At 47.5% G+C, this 21,000-nt stretch overlaps 2 protein-coding genes across 7 annotated transcripts in view; one reads left to right on the top strand and one right to left on the bottom strand.

The window, feature by feature from the left end:
- P2RX4 (purinergic receptor P2X 4) lies at nt 1-19,657 on the top strand. Its single transcript, XM_053279460.1, has 12 exons — nt 1-447; nt 2,069-2,216; nt 5,683-5,754; nt 6,914-6,986; nt 7,423-7,519; nt 8,653-8,733; nt 9,125-9,266; nt 11,387-11,523; nt 12,248-12,341; nt 14,489-14,554; nt 14,655-14,750; nt 15,760-19,657. The coding sequence occupies exons 1-12, from the start codon at nt 287-289 to the stop codon at nt 15,805-15,807; spliced, it is 1,215 nt and encodes a 404-aa protein (XP_053135435.1). The 5' UTR covers nt 1-286; the 3' UTR covers nt 15,808-19,657.
- The window catches only part of CAMKK2 (calcium/calmodulin dependent protein kinase kinase 2), a 45,303-nt gene continuing 41,376 nt past the window's right edge, over nt 17,074-21,000 (bottom strand). For 3 of the 6 annotated variants that reach the window (XM_053279453.1, XM_053279459.1, XM_053279456.1), the window contains one exon: nt 17,074-20,607. In XM_053279453.1, the coding sequence (XP_053135428.1) occupies nt 20,532-20,607 (76 nt within the window). In that variant the 3' untranslated portion in view covers nt 17,074-20,531. Of the gene's footprint in view, nt 20,611-21,000 lie in introns of all 6 variants that reach the window. The other 3 variants (XM_053279458.1, XM_053279452.1, XM_053279455.1) reach the window with 1 other exon arrangement.

The following is a 21,000-nucleotide window of genomic DNA, read 5'->3' as shown; positions in this document are numbered from 1 at the left end:
TCTTAACCCCGTGCGCAAAAGCACAGCGGGCTCTCTCCAGCAGGCGGAGACTTCTCCTCTCCGGACGCTTCGCCTTATGCGCAAATTCCCTGGTTCATCCACTTTAAAAAACAACTTCCAAAACTTTCCCCGCTTTTGGCTGACGCCCCCCGGCTCTTGCAGCATGCCGCGGCGGGAGGGCAACCGGACGCAGCTGATTCCGGCTTGCTGACTGGAGCCTTTTGGGTTCCCCTCTCGGCGCCGACCCGGGGCGAAGGAAGGACGGAGGAGTGCGGCTGCTGCAGCCATGGCCTCCCGCCCCTCCTCGTCCTCCTCCTGCAGGGCTTGTGGGGGCTTGTACAGCTTCCTCTTCGAGTACGACACCCCCCGGATCGTTTCCATCAAGAGCCGCAAAGTGGGGCTGATGAACCGGCTGGTCCAGCTGGTGATCTTGGCCTACGTGATCGGGTAAGCCGCGGGCTGCTCTGGGGAGGAGGAGGGTGGCTGCGCGTCTCGGGATGCGTCTCTGGGTAGGAGCCGCGGGGCGTCTTTCCTTCCCTTCCCTCCATCCACGGAAGGGTCGGTAGCCAGAAGCGCCTTGGTCCTCCCAGTGTTTGATTTCTCCGCTGTGCCCGATAACATTCCTTGTGGGGGGAGTTGTTGGCTCCTCGATCGCTTCTATGTGCTTCGTTTCGCTTGAGTTTTATTTTTGTTGTCGACTTCCTTGAGCAGTTCCATTTTGGGAACTGGGAAAGGTGAGGTGTTGTCGGCTCCAAACAAACCACTTTCCTCTACTTCCTCTTCTCCCAAACTGGAAAGGCAGGGGGGAAACGCAACAAAAGAATCATTGTTACTAACATTGAAGTCTTGCCTTTCTGCTAAGGGTCTCAGGGCAACATACAAGCCCCTTTTCTCTTCCCTCTCCACTGCTGCCATTTCATCTTCACAACAGCCCTGTGAGGTAGGATAGGCTGAGAGAGAGAGAGAAAGAGAGAGAGAGAGAGAGAGAGAGAGCCCCAAAACTTCATGGCTGAACAATCTAAAAGCAGAGGCAAAGAAAGGACTCGGGTCTCTCTTTAGTAAATAAACAAGTGTGTCTACTCCCTTTTAACAGATGCTAGTGGTGTGTGTTTCTCTGTCTCCGCCTTTTGCCCTTCACTTCTTCATTATCGTTTATATCAAATGTTTATATAAACCTCTTCAACAAAAAAGTTTTCAAAAGGGTTTACACAGAGAAATAAGATAGTACCCTGTCCCCAAAGGGCTCACAATTAAAAAAGAAACCTAAGGCAGACACCAGCAGCTGCCACAGGGAAGATGCTGTTCTGGGACAGGCACAGTTGTTCTCTCTCTGTCTGTGCTGAATATGCCTTGCAGTGTTCCCTGTAACATGGATTCCCAGACGTTGTGGACTACAAACCCCATCATCCCCAGCTGCAGTGACCTTTGGCTGGGGACTATGAGAATTGTAGTCAACAAACCAACAAATGGATCCTAGAACAAACCAAACCAGAATTTTCACTCAAGGACCAGGCTCAGACTTTTGTAATTCGGACACATTATGTGTCTTGGGAAGTCCATAATGCTGGGAAAAGTTGAAGGAAAGAGAAAAGTTGAAGGAAAGAGGGAACTTGCACCCAGAGGTGCAAGTTTTGGGTGGTATCAAAATGTTTTAAATAAATAAGAAGAGAATGACCAGCAGCAAGGTGGATGGACTCGATTACGACAGCCACTGAGAGACCTGAAAGGCCAAGCGGAAGACAGATCATCCTGGAGAGAATCTGTCGATGTGGTCGCTAAGAGTCAACACCGACTTGACGGCACTTAATCAATCAAGTCAACGACACTGATGCTTGATAAAGGGGGTAAACTGTGTATCTCATGATCATATCACTGTCACAACATGCAATTCATGAGCAGCAGGGGTGGTGGAAATCACCAAGGTCAGTTGGAGCTGGTTAAGAGGCATCAAACTCTGCTCTTCTCCAAGCGGAGAAGTTGAGGCTAGGAGGCCGAGTTTCTCGAATGTCGGGACTCTACGCAGAAATCCTGAGACGCCGTGTGTATGTGTGCCGTTTCTCTCCTGCAGCTGGGTGTTTGTGTGGGAAAAGGGCTATCAGGAAACGGATTCTGTTGTGAGTTCAGTAACCACAAAAGTGAAAGGCGTGGCTGTGACCAACACTTCGCATTTGGGATTCCGCATCTGGGACGTGGCCGACTATGTGATTCCACCTCAGGTGAGCTTCCTGGAGACTGAATTTTCTGCCTTCCCTAGGGGTGAAGTCAACATGCTGTTGGTGACCTGTGGCCAAGAGCCCAGATGTCCGTGGGGACACTCCTCTATGGTGGTGGTCCGTATTAACTTTTCAAATGAGACGACAATATTTCGGCTCCAAAGGCCTTAATTACAGAACAGTGTGTGTGTGTGTGTACACACACACCAGGATTATATACTGCAAGATACCCTGTGAAAGGGGGAGGCAGCTCAGCTGGTTCCCTAAAGATGCGCAGAATCTTTCTGGACATTGAAACATAGGAAGCTCGCTGCCATATACCGAGTCAGACCCTTGGTCCATCTAGCTCAGTATTGTCTACACCACGGATTCTCAGCGTTGGGTCCCCTGATGTTATTGGACTTCAACTTCCATAATCCCCAGCCCCAATGGCCTTTCGTTGGGGATTATGGGAGTTGAAGTCCAATAACATCGGGGGACCCAACGCTGAGAATCCCTGGTCTACTCTGACTGGCAGCAGCTCTCCATGTTTTCAGGCAGGAGTCTATCCCAGCCCTACCTGGAGATGCTGCCATGGAGTGAACCTGGGACCTTCTGCACAAAAAGCAGAATCTTCTACTGAGCTCCAGCCCCACCCTCAATACAGGAGTCTCTCGTCCAGCCCTACCAGGAGATGAGATGCTGCTAGGGAGTGAACATCGGACCTTTCATGGAGGACAGGTCTTTCAATGGCTACTAGTCTGGTGGCTGTGGACCGCCTCCAGTCTCAGAGGCAAGGAGCCTCCGAATACCAGTTGCAGGGGAGCCACGGCAGGAGAGACCTCAGCTTGCCCGCAGCTCTTGCCTGTGGGCTTCTCGGAGGCATCTGGTGGGCCACTGTGTGAAACAGGATGCTGGACTAGATGGGCCTCCTTGGGCCTGATCCAGCAGGGCTGCTCTTATGACCTTCGGCGAGCATATTGGCTGCCTGCTTGCAAGGTTCAGACTGCACGAAGCTGCCTCACCTGGAGCTGGACCATTGGCTCCTCCAACCCAGGATGGTTTACTTACAGCACCGTTTGGCATTCGCTGCTGTGCTTTTCTCTGCTGAGGCTAGCAGAAGAAGAGCGCTCTCGTCTTGTGCTGAGCTTTGGTCGTAACCAATAAAAGTTGGCTGGCCGGCCCGCCAAAGGGGTGAGACATGCCTGTCCTAGGAAAGCATGGAATTTGCCCCGGGTTCATCGAGCTGGTTGGACGGAAGGAGGGGCTGTGTGGAAAGAGACGTCTTTCTGTGCTCAGTGGCCCTCCCGCTTGCAGAGGTGTTAATGTTTAACTTCGGTCCGTTTTTTTAAAATCTTGGCTTCGTTTCTCTTCCTTCCTCTTGACTGCACAGTCCTCTCTGAATCATCTGACCAAAGGGGTTTCCAAGGTTTCGTTGCTCGAAGGGATAGCAATGGTCTTTTGTGTCTCTTGTCACTTCGGCATGTCCAGAATGGTCTAACTGGACCTTTGCTGCCACATCCGGATTTCTTTTTATAGGACTGTGATTTTGATTTATTTATTTTTTGAGTCGTTTTAATTCTGCTCCTGTCTTCCACTCTTTTACAGAAGCTGCACTGTTGGTCAATGATCTATTGCTGACGCATTCCCTCGGAGCAGCTAAAATGTGAATGGCATCCCAGGTGCTCAGCAATTGGCTGAGAGTGCAGGAAGAATGGCACCTTCTTCTTCTTTTTTTTTTTTTTTGGCAAGTGAGGGTGTGACAGATTGGTCATGGAGGGCAAGGAAGGCCCTGGGAAAGCCTCTCTCTCTTTTTTCTCTCCTCCCTACCATTTTTTGTAACTTCAGGGCTTACAACCTTAGAACATAAGAGCAGCCCTGCTGGATCAGGCCCAAGGAGGCCCATCTAGTCCAGCATCCTGTTTCACACAGTGGCCCACCAGATGCCGCTGGAAGCCACAGGCAGGAGATGAGGGCAGGCCCTCCCTCCTACTCTTTCTCCCCTGCAACTGGTACTCAGAGGCATCCTGCCTCTGAGGCTGGAGGTGGCCTGTAGCCTTCCGACTAGTAGCCATTGACAGACCTAGTGGACGTTGACAGATCCAAACTCCTCTTAAAGCCGTCCAAACTGGGAGCCAACACCACATCTTGTGGCAGAGAATTCCACAGGTATCATTCCACCTTGTATCATTTTAATTCTGCCTCTGTTGCTCAGTATGCACGCTCTGTCTCCCCGCCTCCCACTTTGGCAAGTGAGGGAGTGGCAGAATGGTAATGGAGGGCAAGGAAGGGCAGGGGGAAGCTGTGTTCCTCACTCTCGCTTTTCTCTCCTCCCAACCCATTGTTGTTACTTCAAGGCCTAGTCCTTAGTGACCCGTTCAGATATCTGTGTGTGACTCTCACTTGCCAGCAGGAGCTTCTGGCGTGAGGGTTCCAGATCGGCTGCTGGTTTGGCTCTCTACTCACCCTAAACAGGGAGTGGGTGGATTTTCTGTTGGTGACCATCTGGTCTCTTCTGCTTTGGTCTGGCTGTTTTTAAATGGCCTCTTTAGCCTTGGCCATGATCCAACAGACTCCTAACTCTGTTGGATCTCCACTGTCAGGAGGAGAGCTGGTCTTGTAGCAAGCATGTCCCTTAGCTAAGCAGGGTCTGCCCTGGTTGCATATGAATGGGAGACTAGATGTGTGAGCACTGCAAGAGATTCCCGTTAAAGGATGGAGCCACTCTGGGAAGAGCAGAAGGTTCCCAGTTCCCTCCCTGGCAGCATCTCCAAGATAGGGCCAAGAGAGACTCCTGCCTGCCACCTTGGAGAAGCTGCTGCCAGTCTGTGAAGACAATACTGAGCTAGATAGACCAGTGGTCTGACTCAGTATATGGCAGCTTCCTATGTAACTCTCTGGCCTGTCCACTTCTGCTGCTTCGGTCCCTGTGTGAACCTGCCACCCCACCCCATTGAAACTAATCTTCCACTTTTTTTACAGAAGCTGTACTGTTGGTCAATGACTTATTGCTGACACATTCCCTCTGAGCAGTTAAAATGTTAATGACTCTCCCAGGTGCTCAGCGATTATAAATTGTTTTTAACTGCTGTAAATGTTCAGTCTGGTTCTCCAGGGTTATTAGCTGTTTAAACGTTTTAATTCTTAGTCAGTTTTTTAATGCTGTTTTTATAGTCTTGTTTTGTTTTAATTGTTAATTGATTTTAATGGTTTTATTTTGATGTAAACCGCCCTGAGCCATTTTCGGAAGGGCGGTATATAAATAAAATGAATAACTAAATAATAAAGTATTGGCTGAGAGCAGGAAGGATTGCAGATAATGTGTAGAGACCAATTGCTAGTCCATAAAGTATCTTTTTAACATGATTTGCATCTTTGCCTGCCAAAATAAGCACGTCCCTTGAGGCGCTTCCTACTTAAAATGTCACCCTGGATCGAATGTCTTCACTTTGTGTAATCTCTCCCCACCCGCCTGCCGGTTTCTCTTTAGGGCGAGAATGCTGTGTTCATTATGACGAACCTGATTATCACGTTGAATCAAACACAAGATCACTGTCCCGAGGTAGGTCCAGTAGCAAAGAGTTCCCTTGTCTTCAGATTTTTCTTCTCCTTGAGTCTAAAGCAAGCAATGGTAGCACCAGGAAGGGGCCAAGTGCATTTATGGGTGGGCAAACTGTGTCCCACCCACATATTATATTTCTGAAACAGAGATGGGGGGGCAGGTGTGGGGGCAAACTACTTGTCTAGGGGGCACCTCTGTAAGCAAGTCCATTCAGTTTTGGGAGGGTGGAGTGAAGAAAGGCAATTTGATCTGCATCCCAGGGCCTAGTGGCATGCCTGCCGTCTGTTTTTCTGTTAGATATTTATATCCCTTTTCAGAATAGGGCTCGAAGCACAGCTTACACATAAGTTTAAAAAACACACCATAAAATCAATATAACACAATAAAATCTTTTAAAAGTGTTTGTTTATTTTTTTATGTTTATATCCCACTCTTCCTCCAAGGCTACAGCAGTTGGAATGCAAACGTCTGCAGCTGGCTGTTATTATTTATTATGTTAATCTATTGTGTGTGTGTATATATATATATATAACTTTTCAGTTGTCTATTCTGATTGTGAAAAGGCTGGTCTTAAAAACAGAATCAAATAACCTCGAGTGTGAGGCGAAGATCAGTACTTCCCAGCCCTGAGCAAGGGCGTGGATAGTGTGAGGATATTAAAGGTTTCATGCACTGCGTCATGTAAAATAAGTGAGCTGATGCAAGGTCGTTTTAATATATGCAGACTGTAGTGGTTAGAGGGCTGGACTAGGACCGGGAAGACCCGAGTTCAAATCCCCATTCAACCATGAAACTCACTGGGTGACTTTGGGCCAGTCATGTAACTCTCCGCCTAACCTACCTCACAGGGTTGTTGTGAGGATAAAATAAGTATGTACTCTGAGCTCCTTGGAGGAAGAGCGGGATATAAATGTTAAGATGAAATAAAATCAACCTTTTCATGGGCTGACCTCTGCGTAGAATGGACTCTCTTTCTGAGTGCCAAAGCAGACCCTTGACTCCTGGGTTGTGTTCGTGGAATTGTTGTCTGCAAAAATCCAAGCGACTGTAATTCTGACGATTATTTGGCCATGTGTGCCTCTGCAGGGTGCATTGGAAGAGGCTCCTGTGACTGGGGATTAACCGTCTGTCTTTGTGGCTTACTCTTCTTCCTTTCTAGCTTCCAGATAAGACTACAGTGTGTCACTCTGCAAAGGACTGCAAGCCGGGCTACGTTGGCACGCACAGCAACGGTATGGATTGGTGCGGTCTTGGTGGCGCAGCTTGCTTGCTCTTGAGATGAGATCACAATTGATCTAGGAATTCTGCAAAAGACGATTTCGCCCTTATGAACGACCGTTCATAATGCAACTCCAAGGAAAACGGTGCAGATACAAAACTGACTTTTGCTCCAGAAGTTGCATTACTTTGTTGTAACATCTGGGATTTGGGTTAGGGGGAATGGGGAATGGGGACCCACAGAAGTAACGCACATGAATTGTTGTGAACTGTGCATCTCCCGTTCGGATCCTGCCAGTCATTGTGCCTCAACCCTTATCTGCAGTAGGGATGAGCGTGACCTACCTTGCAAGGGTGTTGTGGTTGTCCCAGGCCTGATCTCCACAGCTGGCAGAATTGTGAAGTGGTAGCATTCTCACACTTCATGAGGGCCCTTCTGTATCCCTTCAGGTGTGCAGACGGGGAAGTGTGTGAACTACAACACCACTGTCAGAACCTGTGAGATCTTTGCTTGGTGTCCTGTGGAGGAGGATGAGACGATACCCAAGTAAGTGCTTCTCAGTGGTGGAAATAGTGTGGTGGCTGAATAGCATTCCGAGTGGTCCAATGAGCTTTTCTGATTCGGAATGATCTCTTGATAATGGATCGGACGAACCGACAGTGTTGGGTGGATCGGACAGACCGACAACGTTGGGGTTTTTTTGGATCGGGAATGCAAGAGGAATGCCGAGTCCTCGCTCTCTTTCCATTCCTCATGTGCAAAGATTTATCAAACCACAGCTCCACATGTTGTCTGAACAGGAGAACCGTGGTTTCAAACCCTGGTTTGTAAACCACAATTTGAACTGAACCTCAGTCCCCAGGTTTGGAAAAGCAGTAAAGCTGAGACTTAACTAACTGGAATTCCTCTCCATTTAATGGCAGACTCGCCACTCCTCTGGCTGGCATTCTCAGTGCCACAAAGTGTGACTTGTCAGATTCTCTCAACCCGGCCAGTGTCTACCGGTTAAGCACGACAATCCATATAGTGCACGTAGTCAACTGGCAGTCTCTGTGCCCAGCCCCAGTTGAACTTAAGAAGCTGCCTCCTACGGGGTCTGGCCCTTGAGCCACCCAGCCCAACATTGTCTGCTCTGACTGGCAGCAGCTCTCCGAGATCTCAGCCAGGAGTCTTTCTCAGTCCGACCTGAAGATGCAATGCGACCAGCAGGGCTGTTATATTCTTATTGGTGACTTTGCCAGCCGGATGGCTCTGCACCACCTCCAGCTTCAGAGGTAGGATGCCTCTGAATCCCAGTTGCCGGGGAGCCACAGCAAGAGAGAGTGCACTGCCCTCACCTCTTGCCTGTGGGCTTCTCAGAGGCATCTGGTGGGCCACGGTGAGAAACCAGGTGCTGGACTAGATGGGTCTTCTTGGGCCTGATCCAGCAGGGCTGCTGTTATGTTCTTATGCTAGGGATTTCCGAATGCTACGCATATGCTCTGCCACTGAGCTTTGGGGCTAGGATTTCGGAGGGGGAGCAGCAATGGTGTTCCCCCAGCACGGCCTTATCCAAGTGGGTCTGTAGGAAAACAAGTTGCTGACCCCAGATATAAAGTGCTGAATGAGATCAAGTGTTTCCTCTAAGATCCTCTTCCCCTCTCTCCCCCCCCCCCCCGCCTCTTCTCACTCATCCTCAGCCCTCCTTTCCTAAAGGATGCCGCGAACTTCACCCTCCTTGTGAAGAACAGCATCTGGTATCCCAAGTTCAACTTCACCAAGTACGTATGTGTATCTCTTGCCAAACCGTGGGCGGAGGGAAGGGTGTGTCTGTCGAATTCATCTCTTGCTTGGCGGAAACCTGCAGCCTGGAACCAGATGATGCAAATGGCGCCATTTTGAAACCGTGGGTTGTGAAACCTTAGCCTTGTTTTGGTGAGCGCAGATAGGGACTGGGAGGAGGTGGGGAGCTTGGGTGGAGGAGATTGTGGCTGTGGAGCAGATTAGTTTGCAAAATCCAACGTGAATTGCAGTAGGTTACTCAAGGGGTGAGACTAGTGGATTTCCTTCTGAGAAGTAGGTAGCGTTCCCTAGTAAATACAGTAATTGGATTGTAACTGTTATTGACCACACTTGATCTTGTCCTTCCTCCATGGACTTTCCTCCCTGCAGGAGAAACATTCTCCCCACCATCAATAAAACATACCTCATGGACTGCAAATACAACGCCGAGACCGACCCCTTTTGCCCGATTTTCCGTCTCCGCAACATGGTTGAAGCCGCAGGGCAGGATTTCCAAGAGATGGCCATTGAGGTGGGTGGGGGAAATCTGGACGTTACTGCTGATTGAGCATCCTGGTAGCGAGCCCTTCCTCCAAGTGCGGAGTTGGCGGGGAGTGGGCTCATGCCTGTCTCCTTCCCAGCAGCCTCTTGTGTGTGCCAGCCGCACCCCTGCATGTGAGATCCCAGGTCAGGGGTGTGGCCATTACCCAGAAGGGCCAGCACAACCCTCCCCTGCCTTCCTCTAAAGAACTGAGAGCAACCTTTGGGTGGTTAACACCTAAGGAATAAAAAAAGATGGGTTTTAAAAATAGTTTTTAAAAATAAAAAAGATGGGTTTTAAAAATAGTTTTTATTAATCATAGGAACATAGGAATCTGCAATATACTGAGTCAGACCATTGGTCTATCTAGCTCAGTATTGTCTTCACAGACTGGCAGAGGACTCTCTTTCAGCCCTATCTTGGAGATGCTGCCAGGGAGGGAACTTGGAACCTAGATGCTCTTTCCAGAGCGGCTCCATCCCTTAAGGGGAATATCTTATAGTGCTCACACTTCTGGTCTCCCATTCATATGCAACCATGGCGGACCCTGCTTAGCTAAGGGGACAAGTCATGCTGGCTACCACAAGACCAGCTCTCCTCTCCAGTCGGTCTTGCATATCTTTATAAAGGGACAGGAAAAGATATGATCAAGGCGTATCTCTGCCTCTGAACACAGAAGCGCTATTTAGCTCCCATGGCTAACTGCTGGTGATGCTTCTGTTCTCTCCCCCCGACCCCGCCCCATTTGTGTTTCGAGAGCGAGGTTTTACAAGACTGTTTGTAAGACTTCAGACCACTGTTTGTGATGGCCACTTCTGTGTGTGGTGCCCTTGTGTGGCAACTGTGCTCTGTGTGTGTGTGTGTGTGTGTGCGTGTGTAATGGCTTACCATGCAGACAGGGCTTTTCTGTGCCGTTCATCCCCACAATGCCCCGAATATCCTTGCTGCACTGTGGGAAAGGCTTGTGTGTGGTGGAGTTGATGCACAATGAGAGCTAGAAGCATGGCATGCCGCTACACACTCGCTGCCATGCAAAAGCTGCTTACAAGTGGCACCTTTGTGGCAGCTGCATTGTGGGAGGGGCTCTGGTCCCTGCTTACTGAGTGTTTTCACCCCCTTTCCTCTTGGAGTCCCTCTGTGTTTGCACAAGGCTAATGCACACACTGTTGTTTGTCAAGCTCTCTTCTTGCTGTTGTGGATGCTGATCGCTGAGCAAATATTGAACTGTTCCATGTCTGGCTTGCTCGGGCCTCGTGATCAAGGCCTCTGTTTTCAAAGATGCCGTACGCATGGTGGGTTTTGGTTGCAGTCGTAGTACTGGATGCATTGCTCTTTTACCAAACCTCTCCCTGTGGTACAGTGGATAAAAGGTACATAGCAGCTTCCTTATACTGAGTCAGATCTTTGGTCCTTCTGACTCCCTATGGTCCACACTGACTGGCAGCAGTTCTCCAAGATTTGAATGTGCATGTGCGTGTGCGTGTGTGCATATGTGCGTGCACATTTTTGTGTGTGCGTCTGCGTGTGTGCATAGGCGTGTGTCCGTGTGCACGTGTGCATATGCGCAAGTGCGTTTTTGTCAGTATGTGCATATGCGAGTGTGGGTGTGCGTCTCCATATGCATGTGTGCATATGCACTGCATATTCATGTGTGGGTGTGTCCCTGCATATGCACATGTGTTTGTAGGCAGACACATGTGTGTGTGCGTGTGCATATGCGCATGTGCAATATTGTATATGCACATGTAAGTGTGCATATGCGTGTGTTCATATGCGCATGCGCGTGTGCATGTGTATTTTTGCGTGTGCTTGTCCATATGCCCGTGTGTGTGCGCCATTGCCCATGTGCCTGTGCATATGCTCATGTGCATTTTTGCATATGCGCTTGTGTGTGCATATACCCGTGTGCGTGTGCATGCACAATTGTCCGTGTGTGTGTTCAGATGCATCTATGCATATGCGTGTGTGCATGTGTGAATGTTCATACGGACATGTGTGTGCGTACGCGTGCGCATCTGCGTATGCGCGTGTGAGTGTGCACATATGCATATGCGTGTATTCATGTCCATGTTGCGAAATGAAACTCAATGCGCGGTTTTCTTTTTCGGCAGGGTGGAGTGATGGGGCTGCAGATCAAGTGGAACTGTAACCTGGACCAAGCCGCTTCCCGCTGTGTGCCAAGATACAGTTTCCGTCGGATTGACAATAAGGATTCTGCCCACACCGTGTCTCCAGGATACAACTTCAGGTTGGGCCGCTGTGGTAACCAAAACCTTGGATATACCATGCTATGATGATAGGGTTATTTCACTGACATTGTGCCGTTGATATGCATGGGCTTCTGCAAGAGGAGTCCCTGCCCCAAGGAAACTGCAGTCTAAAATTCAACACAGAGTGCAAGTCTTGTACTCTGTACATTCACCCAAGTACCCCAGTGGTGGATACCCGTACAATGGAATGGTTCTGAGCCAGAAGGTTCTGGGAGAGGGTCTTCCTTAACCCATAAATTGGTGTGGAAAGGGAATCCCGATAGTCTTGAAAATGAAGGATCATACATAGTTTTCTCATAACTTAACGGTAGAGAGAGAGAGAGAGAGAGAGAGAGAGATGATCTTGTGGAAGCAAGTGTGACTTGTCTCTTTAGCTAAGCAGGGTCCGCCCTGGTTGCATATGAATGGGAGACTAGATGTGTGAGCACTGGAAGCTCTTCCCTTCAGGGGATGGAGCCGCTCTGGGAAGCGCATCTAGGTTCCAAGTTCCCTCCCTGGCTTCTCCAAGATAGGGCTGAGACACTCTCCTGCCTGCAACCTTGGAGAAGCCGCTGCCAGTCTGTGAAGATGATACTGAGCTAGATAGACCAACAGTCTGACTCAGTATATGGCAGCTTCCTATGTTCCTAACGGTGCAGTTTGCCGGTGGCCCATGATCAGCTAATACATTGATATCCTCCTGTCTGTCTTTCACTTGCTCAGGTTTGCAAAATATTACCGGGCCGCTGACGGCGTAGAATTCCGGACGCTTATAAAGGCCTACGGCATCCGCGTTGACATCATGGTCTTTGGAAAGGTAGCTCCTCCTGCAAATCATGCCATTTCGTTGTGCCCGCTGCGTTGGGCTGTGCCTGTAGCCTGTGTTGATGTGTTAGTGGCATGGACCATGCATGGCTTCCTTCTGCTTGATCACTTGGGAAGGGTCCATATCTTGGCAGCTGAGAACAGTGGTGTGGTGCTGTGTGGGGACAGTCTGGGTTTCCCTCCAGGGTCTCTGCAGGTCTGCGAAGCCCTTTGCTTTCGGAATGGAAATAATATCTTGCTCTTCTAGGTACACGACCACATGCGTTCAAGCTCTGTAGGGTTAGGAAACTCTCCTTGACTGCTTGTAACCAAACCCTCCAAATTATTGCATCTATTTATTATTATTTTTTTCTATGTAAGCCGCTTTGGAAACTTCTGTCGAAAAGTGGTGTACAAGTAGTAGCGGTAAGTGGGAAGGTAGCCTTTGAGGTCGCCATGGCTATGGGGCTTGGTTGCCGGGGATGGGGGCTGTCAAGGAGAGCACGTGTGCTTGTGAATTTAGGAACATAGTAAGCAGTGGGGAAGTAACCTGCCTAGAGAGCAGGAGGCTGTTGGTTCGAATCCCCGCAGGTATGTTTCCCAGAGTATGGGAAACTCCTATATCGGGCAGCAGCGATATAGGAAGGTGCTGAAAGGCATCATCTCAGACTGTGTGGGAGATGGCAACGGTAAACCCCTCCTGTATTCTTCCAAGAAAACCACATGGCTCTGTGATCGCCAGGAATCAACACCGACTCAACGGCACACTTTCCTTTCCTTTAAGTTATCTTCACCTGAGTCGGACCCTTGGTCCACCTAGTTCAGTACTGCCTACATCAGGAGGGATCAACTTTGGCCATCCTGCAGATGTTGGCCTATAACTCACGTAATCTTTGACTATTGGCCACTGAAGCTGGGGATCATTTTCCCTGTAACAGGAAATCCCAGATGTTGTTGACTGCAACTCCCAGCATCCTCAGCCAAAGCCCACTGCAGCTAGGGATTATGGGAACTGTAGTCAACATCAACTGGGATTCCCTCTTACTGGGAACAGTGCTAGGGATTATGGGAGATATAGTCCAAAAATAGTTGGGGGTGTGTGAAGTTGAGCAGCCCTGATCTACACAGACTGGCAGCGGCTTCTCCAAGGTTACAGGCAGCCCTATCTGGAGATGCCAGGGAGGGAACTTGGAATGTTCTGCATACAGATGCTCTTCCCAGAGCTACCCCATCCCCTAAGGGGAATATCTTACAGTGTGGACATGTAGTCTCCCATTCGAATAGAAACCAGGGTGGACATCACAAGTCCAGCTCTCCTCTCTGAATTTGCAAGCGCACCACTAGTTGAGAACACATTTTACATGCATGATGAGGTCCAAGATTCAGTGACTGGTGTCTCCTGCAAGACATAAGATTCTAGAGTTAGAAGGGACCTTGGACCTGTGCAAACTTCTAATCCTAACCAAACTGACGCCTATCTCTGCTCCACAGAAACTAGGAACATAGGAACCTGCCATATGCAGAGTCAGACCATTGTTCTCTCTAGCTCAGTATTGTCTTCACAGACTGGCAGCAGTTTCTTCAAGGTTGCAGGCAGGAGTCTCTCTCAGCCCTATCTTGGAGATGCCGCCAGGGAGGGAACTTGGAACCTTCTGCTCTTCCCAGAGCGGCTCCATCCCCTGAGGGGAATATCTTCCAGTGCTCACACTTCTAGTCTCTCTTTCATATGCAACCAGGGTGGACCCTGCTTAGCTAAGGGGACAAGTCATGCTTGCTATGACAAGACCACCTCTCATCTCCTAAACAATGACCTTCTTTGTTGCCCATACCTTTGGCTTCCCTGGGTATGTGGAAAACACTGGCTCATTCATGTCAGTTCAGCCTGCACCTCCACAAAAACGAAATAGTGCAGCTATAGTATGAATCCTAACTTAAACATTCATGGCAAGCAGAAGAAAAACCACGTGCAGGGGTGAAGAAATGTTGGCTCAGTCCACCAGCCAGCCAAACATTGTACTCGTCGAGCTATGCTGATACACTACTCGTCAGGATTTTTTCACTCGTCAGGCTTCGTGTTTCACTCGTCATAGACAAGTAGACGAGTGGATTTCCTCAGCCCTGAACATGTCAATAATTTGTGCATATCTGTGTCTGCTGTAGGCAGGGAAATTCGATATCATTCCTACGATGATTAACATTGGCTCTGGCTTGGCTCTCTTTGGCGTGGTAAGTCCATCTCTTCTCCCTGCTTCTTTTGGTCCAAAATGGGGCTATCAAAAAAAGAAGCAAACAATCATTCTTGTCTTTGAATTTAAATCTCAACCAGGCCACGGTGCTGTGTGACATCATCGTCCTCTATTTCATGAAGAAAAGATTTTATTACCGAGAGAAGAAATACAAATATGTTGAGGACTATGACCTGGTAAGTTCCTTATACTAGTTGCTTTGGAATGCTAGTGTCTTGATCCATAAGACACTCCTATTTTTCATTTTAATGTTCCTTTTGAAGAGTCTTCTTTTGCATGTTCTTGTGCCGCGGTGTGCAAAATAAGATGCTTGCAAACTGGTGTTTAAATCTATTTTATTTGGTTTTAGATTTTTAATTGTGTACTTACTGTTCAAGTGCTGTTTTGTTTGGTCATTGACCGCAAATAAAAAATAAATAACTAGGATCTTCTTTCTTACCTTGTGCAGAAGCATAAAGATTGGGTCCATTCCAAACAGCTACCCGTTTTTTTGCACCAATAAATAAACCAAGATATTTTGTTGGTTTTTTTTTTAATGCTTCTGAGATTGGATAGTAGTCTTCCCTGTCTGCAAACTTTGAGCCAATTTATGACTTTGCAAGACCTTAGATCTGAGCTATTCTGTAGATATAGTTGTAGGAGTGTCCTGTCCTGCCTGTTCTCCACAAAGTTCAGGCTGGCCTTCAAGGCTCTTTGCTCCCTCTCCTATTCCCCCCCCCCACTAGCCCTGTGAGGTGGGCTACTCTGCGAGGCAGTGACGGTACAAAGGTCACCTGTTGAGTTTCATGGCTGAGTGGGGATTTCAGCTCAGGTCTCCTAACACTTTGGATTGATGGAAATGAAAGCTGATCACAATCTACAATGTAGCTGAGCTCTTGTGGGGCACAGGTGTGGAAGCGATCTAGTTTGATCTAGCAAACTGAGTGGTGTATGGTCTAAAAGTATAGCTTCTTAGACTAAAGCCAAGTGTCTTATACCTGTAGACTTTGAAAAGTCACTCAGGTTCTCTTGCTGGCTTATCAGCAAAGTTGAAAGTCCTGGTTTTGATCTGTTACTTGTGTTGTTTCTGGACACTTCACTCAGGGTGATGTTGGCCAGAACAAAGGCAAGGTCGAGAGACCACTGGGAGTCTTGGTTTTTTGTGGTGTTTTTTTGCTGTGCTGAGTTTCTTCTTCCTTTTTAAAGGAGGCCAATGCATCTTATGGAACCCAGGAGTATGGAGGCATCAAGTGACCTTCCAGAGTGCTGCTGTGAAGTCCCATTAATTTCATATACAGACTTGAAGCTTCTCTCCTCAGGCCTGGATTGAACAGCCTTCTAACTTGCAGGCAAGAAGAAACTCGTGTTAAAAATGCTCTCCATCTTGCCGTCCGGATGGACTCTGTTCAGTATCGTTTCTCCGTCTTGATGCCCGGAGAGAGTCTGGAGTACACACTAGAGCAGGCCTGCTCAACTGGGGCGCTGCTGCAGATGTTGGTCTACAACTCCCATAATCCCTGGCTATTGGCCACTGTGGCTGGGGATTGTGGGAGTTGTAGTCCAAAAACAGCTGGGGGGGCCAAAGTTGAGCAGGCCTGCACTAGAGTAATGGCTGTGGGGATGGGGTTGTTCTATAATTAACTTTCTGTGAAAGTTTTATTGTCTGGCATTGCAGTGCTCTGAGGACGTGATAAATTGTACTATGGAAAGCAAATCTGAACTTGTCCCTTATGTCTGTTTCCCCTCCCCACACACCATCATGTACCAAGGACTGTGAATGAGGTATGGGTGTGTGTCTGTAAAATATTCCTTAAACCCCTAGAAGCACCCAGCTGCCTTCTGGGTAATCACAAATCTCTTGCCACACCACATCCCACTCCTTTTAGCCTTGTTGAATTTTGGCCACAATGTCTTCTGGGTTTTTCTCCCTCCCTGCCGAGCTGGGTACAAATTGGGCATAAGCAGGGGTATTCTTAGATGCCACCACTCTGCAAGTTCTGGATTTCTTTTCCCTGCCCTAGGAACCCACCCAGTAGTAGTTCTGTTAATTTAAAAACAAAAAAACCCACCTCTTCTTCTCGGGGGTAGGGATGTGCATGGAACCGGCAGAGGGTGGCTCCAGGGTTGCGCATGCACACCTGATACTTCTGGTCTGATGAGGCTATGGGGCAGCAGGAAGGAATACTGCCGCCCTGCTGGACCCTCTTAAACTGCAGCGCCAGCAGGGAGAACATGGCAGGAGGGGTAAGAGCACCCTCCCTTGCCCTTAAAGGTATCTCTCCTCCTCCACCTTCGAACCGGCTCAAATTCCGGTCCACAGAACCGGTTTGGTGCTCCTAGAATGGAGCGCCGAACGATTCCATGCACATCCCTACTCAGGGGCAGGGAAGAAGCCATGTCATTAACTGAACTGCTGTGCAAAAGTGTCCATGAATGCTGTGACTACTAGGCTTCAATCCTTTCCTCCCATTTTGCTCTGTTACATTTATTTCTGAAGGAAGGATTAGTCAAAAGAATCTGTCCATCAATAGAATTTTTTATTCTCTTGTGCACATGAGCCCAAAATGTTATTTCAAATGAAGAGTGCAGAGAGAGAAAATCACAAACTGTATCGGGGTTTTGTACGGCCTGCCTTGTGTGTCGCAACTGTGTGGGTAAGCTGGAATGCAGCTTTGGCTGAATATTCAGTTTCCTGCAAAAAAACATGACTCACCCCAGCATCAACGAAGCTGGCTGTAGAACCTGTAGTGAAATACTTGGTACTGCTTCAAGTTACAGAGGGGGTAGTTACATGATTGAAAGTCCCCATGATCTGAGAGGTTAAAAAAAAACAAACCCAAATCCTAGTGTTTATCATGTACAGTTTAAGAGAAACTACTTTGAGTGTTCAACTTATATCCTGGTAAAGCTTGGGGGTTGGGGGAGATACTGGGAATGGGGCTTTTTTCAACAGTGACATCAAGGCTCCCTCTTGGGAGAAGTTCATTTTGCCTTCCGAAATTGGTCACCTCAAAGCCCATTGGAGTAGGGGGTGGTCCGTGTCCTGCACCTCACATAGTGAGTGCTCTGTTAACAACCATGTTCAACAATAAAACACAAAATCCCAGATATCATTACCCCTCACTTTTTATTTCTCTTTTTTCCACACTGAAGCCTCCCTGGAAAGATACCTGCCTATTTCTCCTTCAGTTCTGTCTTTTTTTTTTTAAAGGTAACTCAAATGATAAATGCATCATATTTAAACACCTGATAAAAGTGGGCTGCATAGTAGAAAGGAATGGGGGCTAAAATACAAGCCTCAGACACTTGTCAGTGTTATAAAAACTAGCAGCTTTACAGAGCTCTGGCAGCACCACTAGACTGGAACATAGGAAGCTGCCATATACTGAGTCAGTCCATTGGTCTATCTAGCTCAGTATTGTCTTCACAGACTGGCAGCGGCTTCTCCAAGATTGCAGGCAGGAATCTCTCTCAGCCCTATCTTGGAGATGCCAGGGAGGGAACTTGGAACCTAGATGCTCTTTCCAGAGCAGCTCCATCCCCTGAGGGGGAATCTCTTCCAGTGCTCACACTTCTAGTCTCCCTTTCATATGCAACCAGGGCAGACCCTGCTTAGCTAAGGGGACAAGTCATGTTGCTACCACAAGACCAGCTCTTCTCTTTAATGATTTTATCAGCAAGCTTTTAGCATCCAGCATTCCTGGTTGTGTTGACATCAAGAGAGCCAGAGGGTTTCCATAGAGAGAATTAAATATGGTCCAGGCATTCTCTCTTACAATGGAGTCCAAATTCCTGCTGTCCCAACCCTCGCCATTTAGTTGATTGAGTTATACCCTGGGTAGCAGTTAATGCAGCCCTTAATTACAACAAGCAACCCACAGCACTTCATCTTTGCTCCAATGTACCCCTAAAAGGCAGGTTGAATTAAAAAAATAGCATCTGCTTCAAGAAGATACTTAAGTGAAGAGACTTTAGAGAATGCCCAGGGGAAGGAATCTGTAGCTGACGGTGCCAAAATTGCTTCTCCGCATCAATGTTTGGTCCTGATCTGGCATGTTGGTGCTAAGAAGAAGCCAGTAGCCTGCTTGTCTACGTTATATAAATAATCAGGGTCCCACTGCTGCTTCAAGTCGAGTAGGCATTTTCATATGACCTTGATTATTCTAAAGCTCCGCAAGGTTACATCTACCCTTTTTGCTCAAAGATGACTGATGACTAGAACTGTTTTCCAATGCTAGTAAAACCAGGACTGGGAGAAACTGGGGGAGTTAAATTGATTTATTTGGGCTTCAAGTGGCTCTCCCCCTGCTCAATAGAAGAGAATCACCACTTTGAAAATGGGCCTCTTTGCTCCGTTAGCAGGAGTTAAAAGCTGCAGTTTTTTCAGAAGAAAGCTGTTGGGAGAAAAGCCATCAGCCACTTCAAGCCCAAATAAACTGATTTCGCTCCCACGATTTCTCCCAGTCTTGGTTTTACTAACATTACAAAGCAGTTCTAGTCATCTTTGAGCAAAGAGGAATTATTAGGGAGAAGGATAGATGTAACCCTGCTAACTAAACAAAAGAGGCACCTTTTCAAAGTGGCGATTCTCTTTATTTAGCAGGGGGAGAGCAACTGGCCCTATCCACCCCCCAGCACAGCATCCCTCCAGTGGCTGTTGCTGGTGTCTAATGTTTCTTTTCAAGGTTTTGATCCAGTTGAGGACAGGGAGCCATTTTATTTATATCTATGTAAACTGTTTTTGAAACTTTTGTTGAAAAGCGGTATATAGTAGAAGATGTGAGGCTAGTATTTCAGGTTACATTTCCTGATCCCAGCTTATTGGTATTTTTGTTTTTTAAAAAACATTTTATAACTTACATTGGAGAGGATTCCTCAGGGAGTAGCTATTGTGCAGGAATACATACCTTGGTCCCATTAAAAAAAGAAAATAAGTCTTAGGATAAGAAACTAGGAAATAGTTACTTAGATTTACAGGGATCTGAATATTTGTTAACAGTGCAATCTATATATATATTGGTAACACCCCTTGAAGCCTATTCAAAAACTGCAGAAGCTGTAGGTTATTCTTTCAAATGTATTAAACTATGTCACATAGCAGGAAGTGTTGGTTTACATGATGGGTTTTCTTTCTTTCTTCAAAAAAACCCCTGAACTTTGTACATACACAGATCAAGTATAGTTACTAGCAGTATATTCTAGGTAGTACTCCATCAGCTGGACAGAACACCAATTTCACCCAACCAAGTGTGATTTCAATGTATACTTAAATACCACCCGATTGGAACACTCAAAATCAAACAAGCCACACTGGCATGACGATGGGTTTCAAGTAAAATCAGCTACGGATCTCCAGGAAATCAAGCCTAACTGCTCTTAAAGGAAACTGAGAATTACACACAGATTTTTTAAAAAAACAATCCTGATGTGGCATATTTGTTTTGTTTTCATGCAGTAAAAAGTGTCCATACAAAAAAATTATTCAAAACACCCCAAAGAAGAGAAGACGTGACTGAGGCTGTCAAATTCACTTTGCCCTCTTCCACTTCTCAGAAAGCTTCATGTTGAGTTGCTCATTCTCGAGTCTTAAAAAGGAAAAGGAACGCTGTCTCTGAAATATTTGGCCTGGAAACAATTGTCAAAACTCCCTTTTAAAAAATTCTTTTTTGACCGCTCGTTCGCATCTTGCAGAAATCGTGATGAGTGGTCACATTGCTCCATCCAAGATGACGTCTGGTAGCAGCCTACTCCTAGTCCCCATATTTTGATGTCTGAAACGTTCTAGAGATGGAGATTATTTGATGAGTGGATGGAGTCTGCTTTGTACAGCATGCTGTTGAAACGTTCCACATGCGGCACCTCTAAGGTTACCAGCGTTCCAAAAGGCTGGTTCTGGGCTGTCACGTCTGCCCTCTGCAGATGCATGCTTTGCGAGAAAGCTGGGATCAGCCGGCATGTCCCAGCCAGGAAGTTGAGTTTCAGGAAAGCAATTCATCCTCGCTCACATTTGGCAAGTCGATGATGCTCTTAAGGTTGTCTTCGCTGCTTTGCTTCCTGCTTTAAAGGGAAAGAAGGTAAGTGAATACCCATCTTTTTTGCTCCAAGTGTAAGGAGAGGGGGGGGAGAGAGGATTACTAATTATGTGTTCGTCACATCCAATATCATTGCTCCATTCCAGTGGCTCCAGAGTGCACAACACAGCTCTGATATGGATAATGGTTGCATTTTATTGTTAGATATCAAGGAAATACACAAGTGGAATATTCCACCAACACTGAAGCAAACATGCTCAAAAAACACACTGGAGCCCCAAATAATGTATTGCCGATGCACCCCCGAGCCTGAAAGTTAAGAGAACGTGCACTTAATCTGTGGCTTGGAGCTCCTAAACTGCGGAGAATATACTCTGTGCACACACTGGAACCCCGAGGAGCTTGGCAGCTAGTT

This window comes from Hemicordylus capensis, chromosome 15, assembly GCF_027244095.1.
Source record: "Hemicordylus capensis ecotype Gifberg chromosome 15, rHemCap1.1.pri, whole genome shotgun sequence".
Classification (NCBI taxonomy): Eukaryota; Metazoa; Chordata; class Lepidosauria; order Squamata; family Cordylidae; genus Hemicordylus; species Hemicordylus capensis.
The sequence above is the reverse complement of the archived record's forward strand: the minus strand, read 5'-3'. Positions and strand labels throughout refer to the sequence as shown.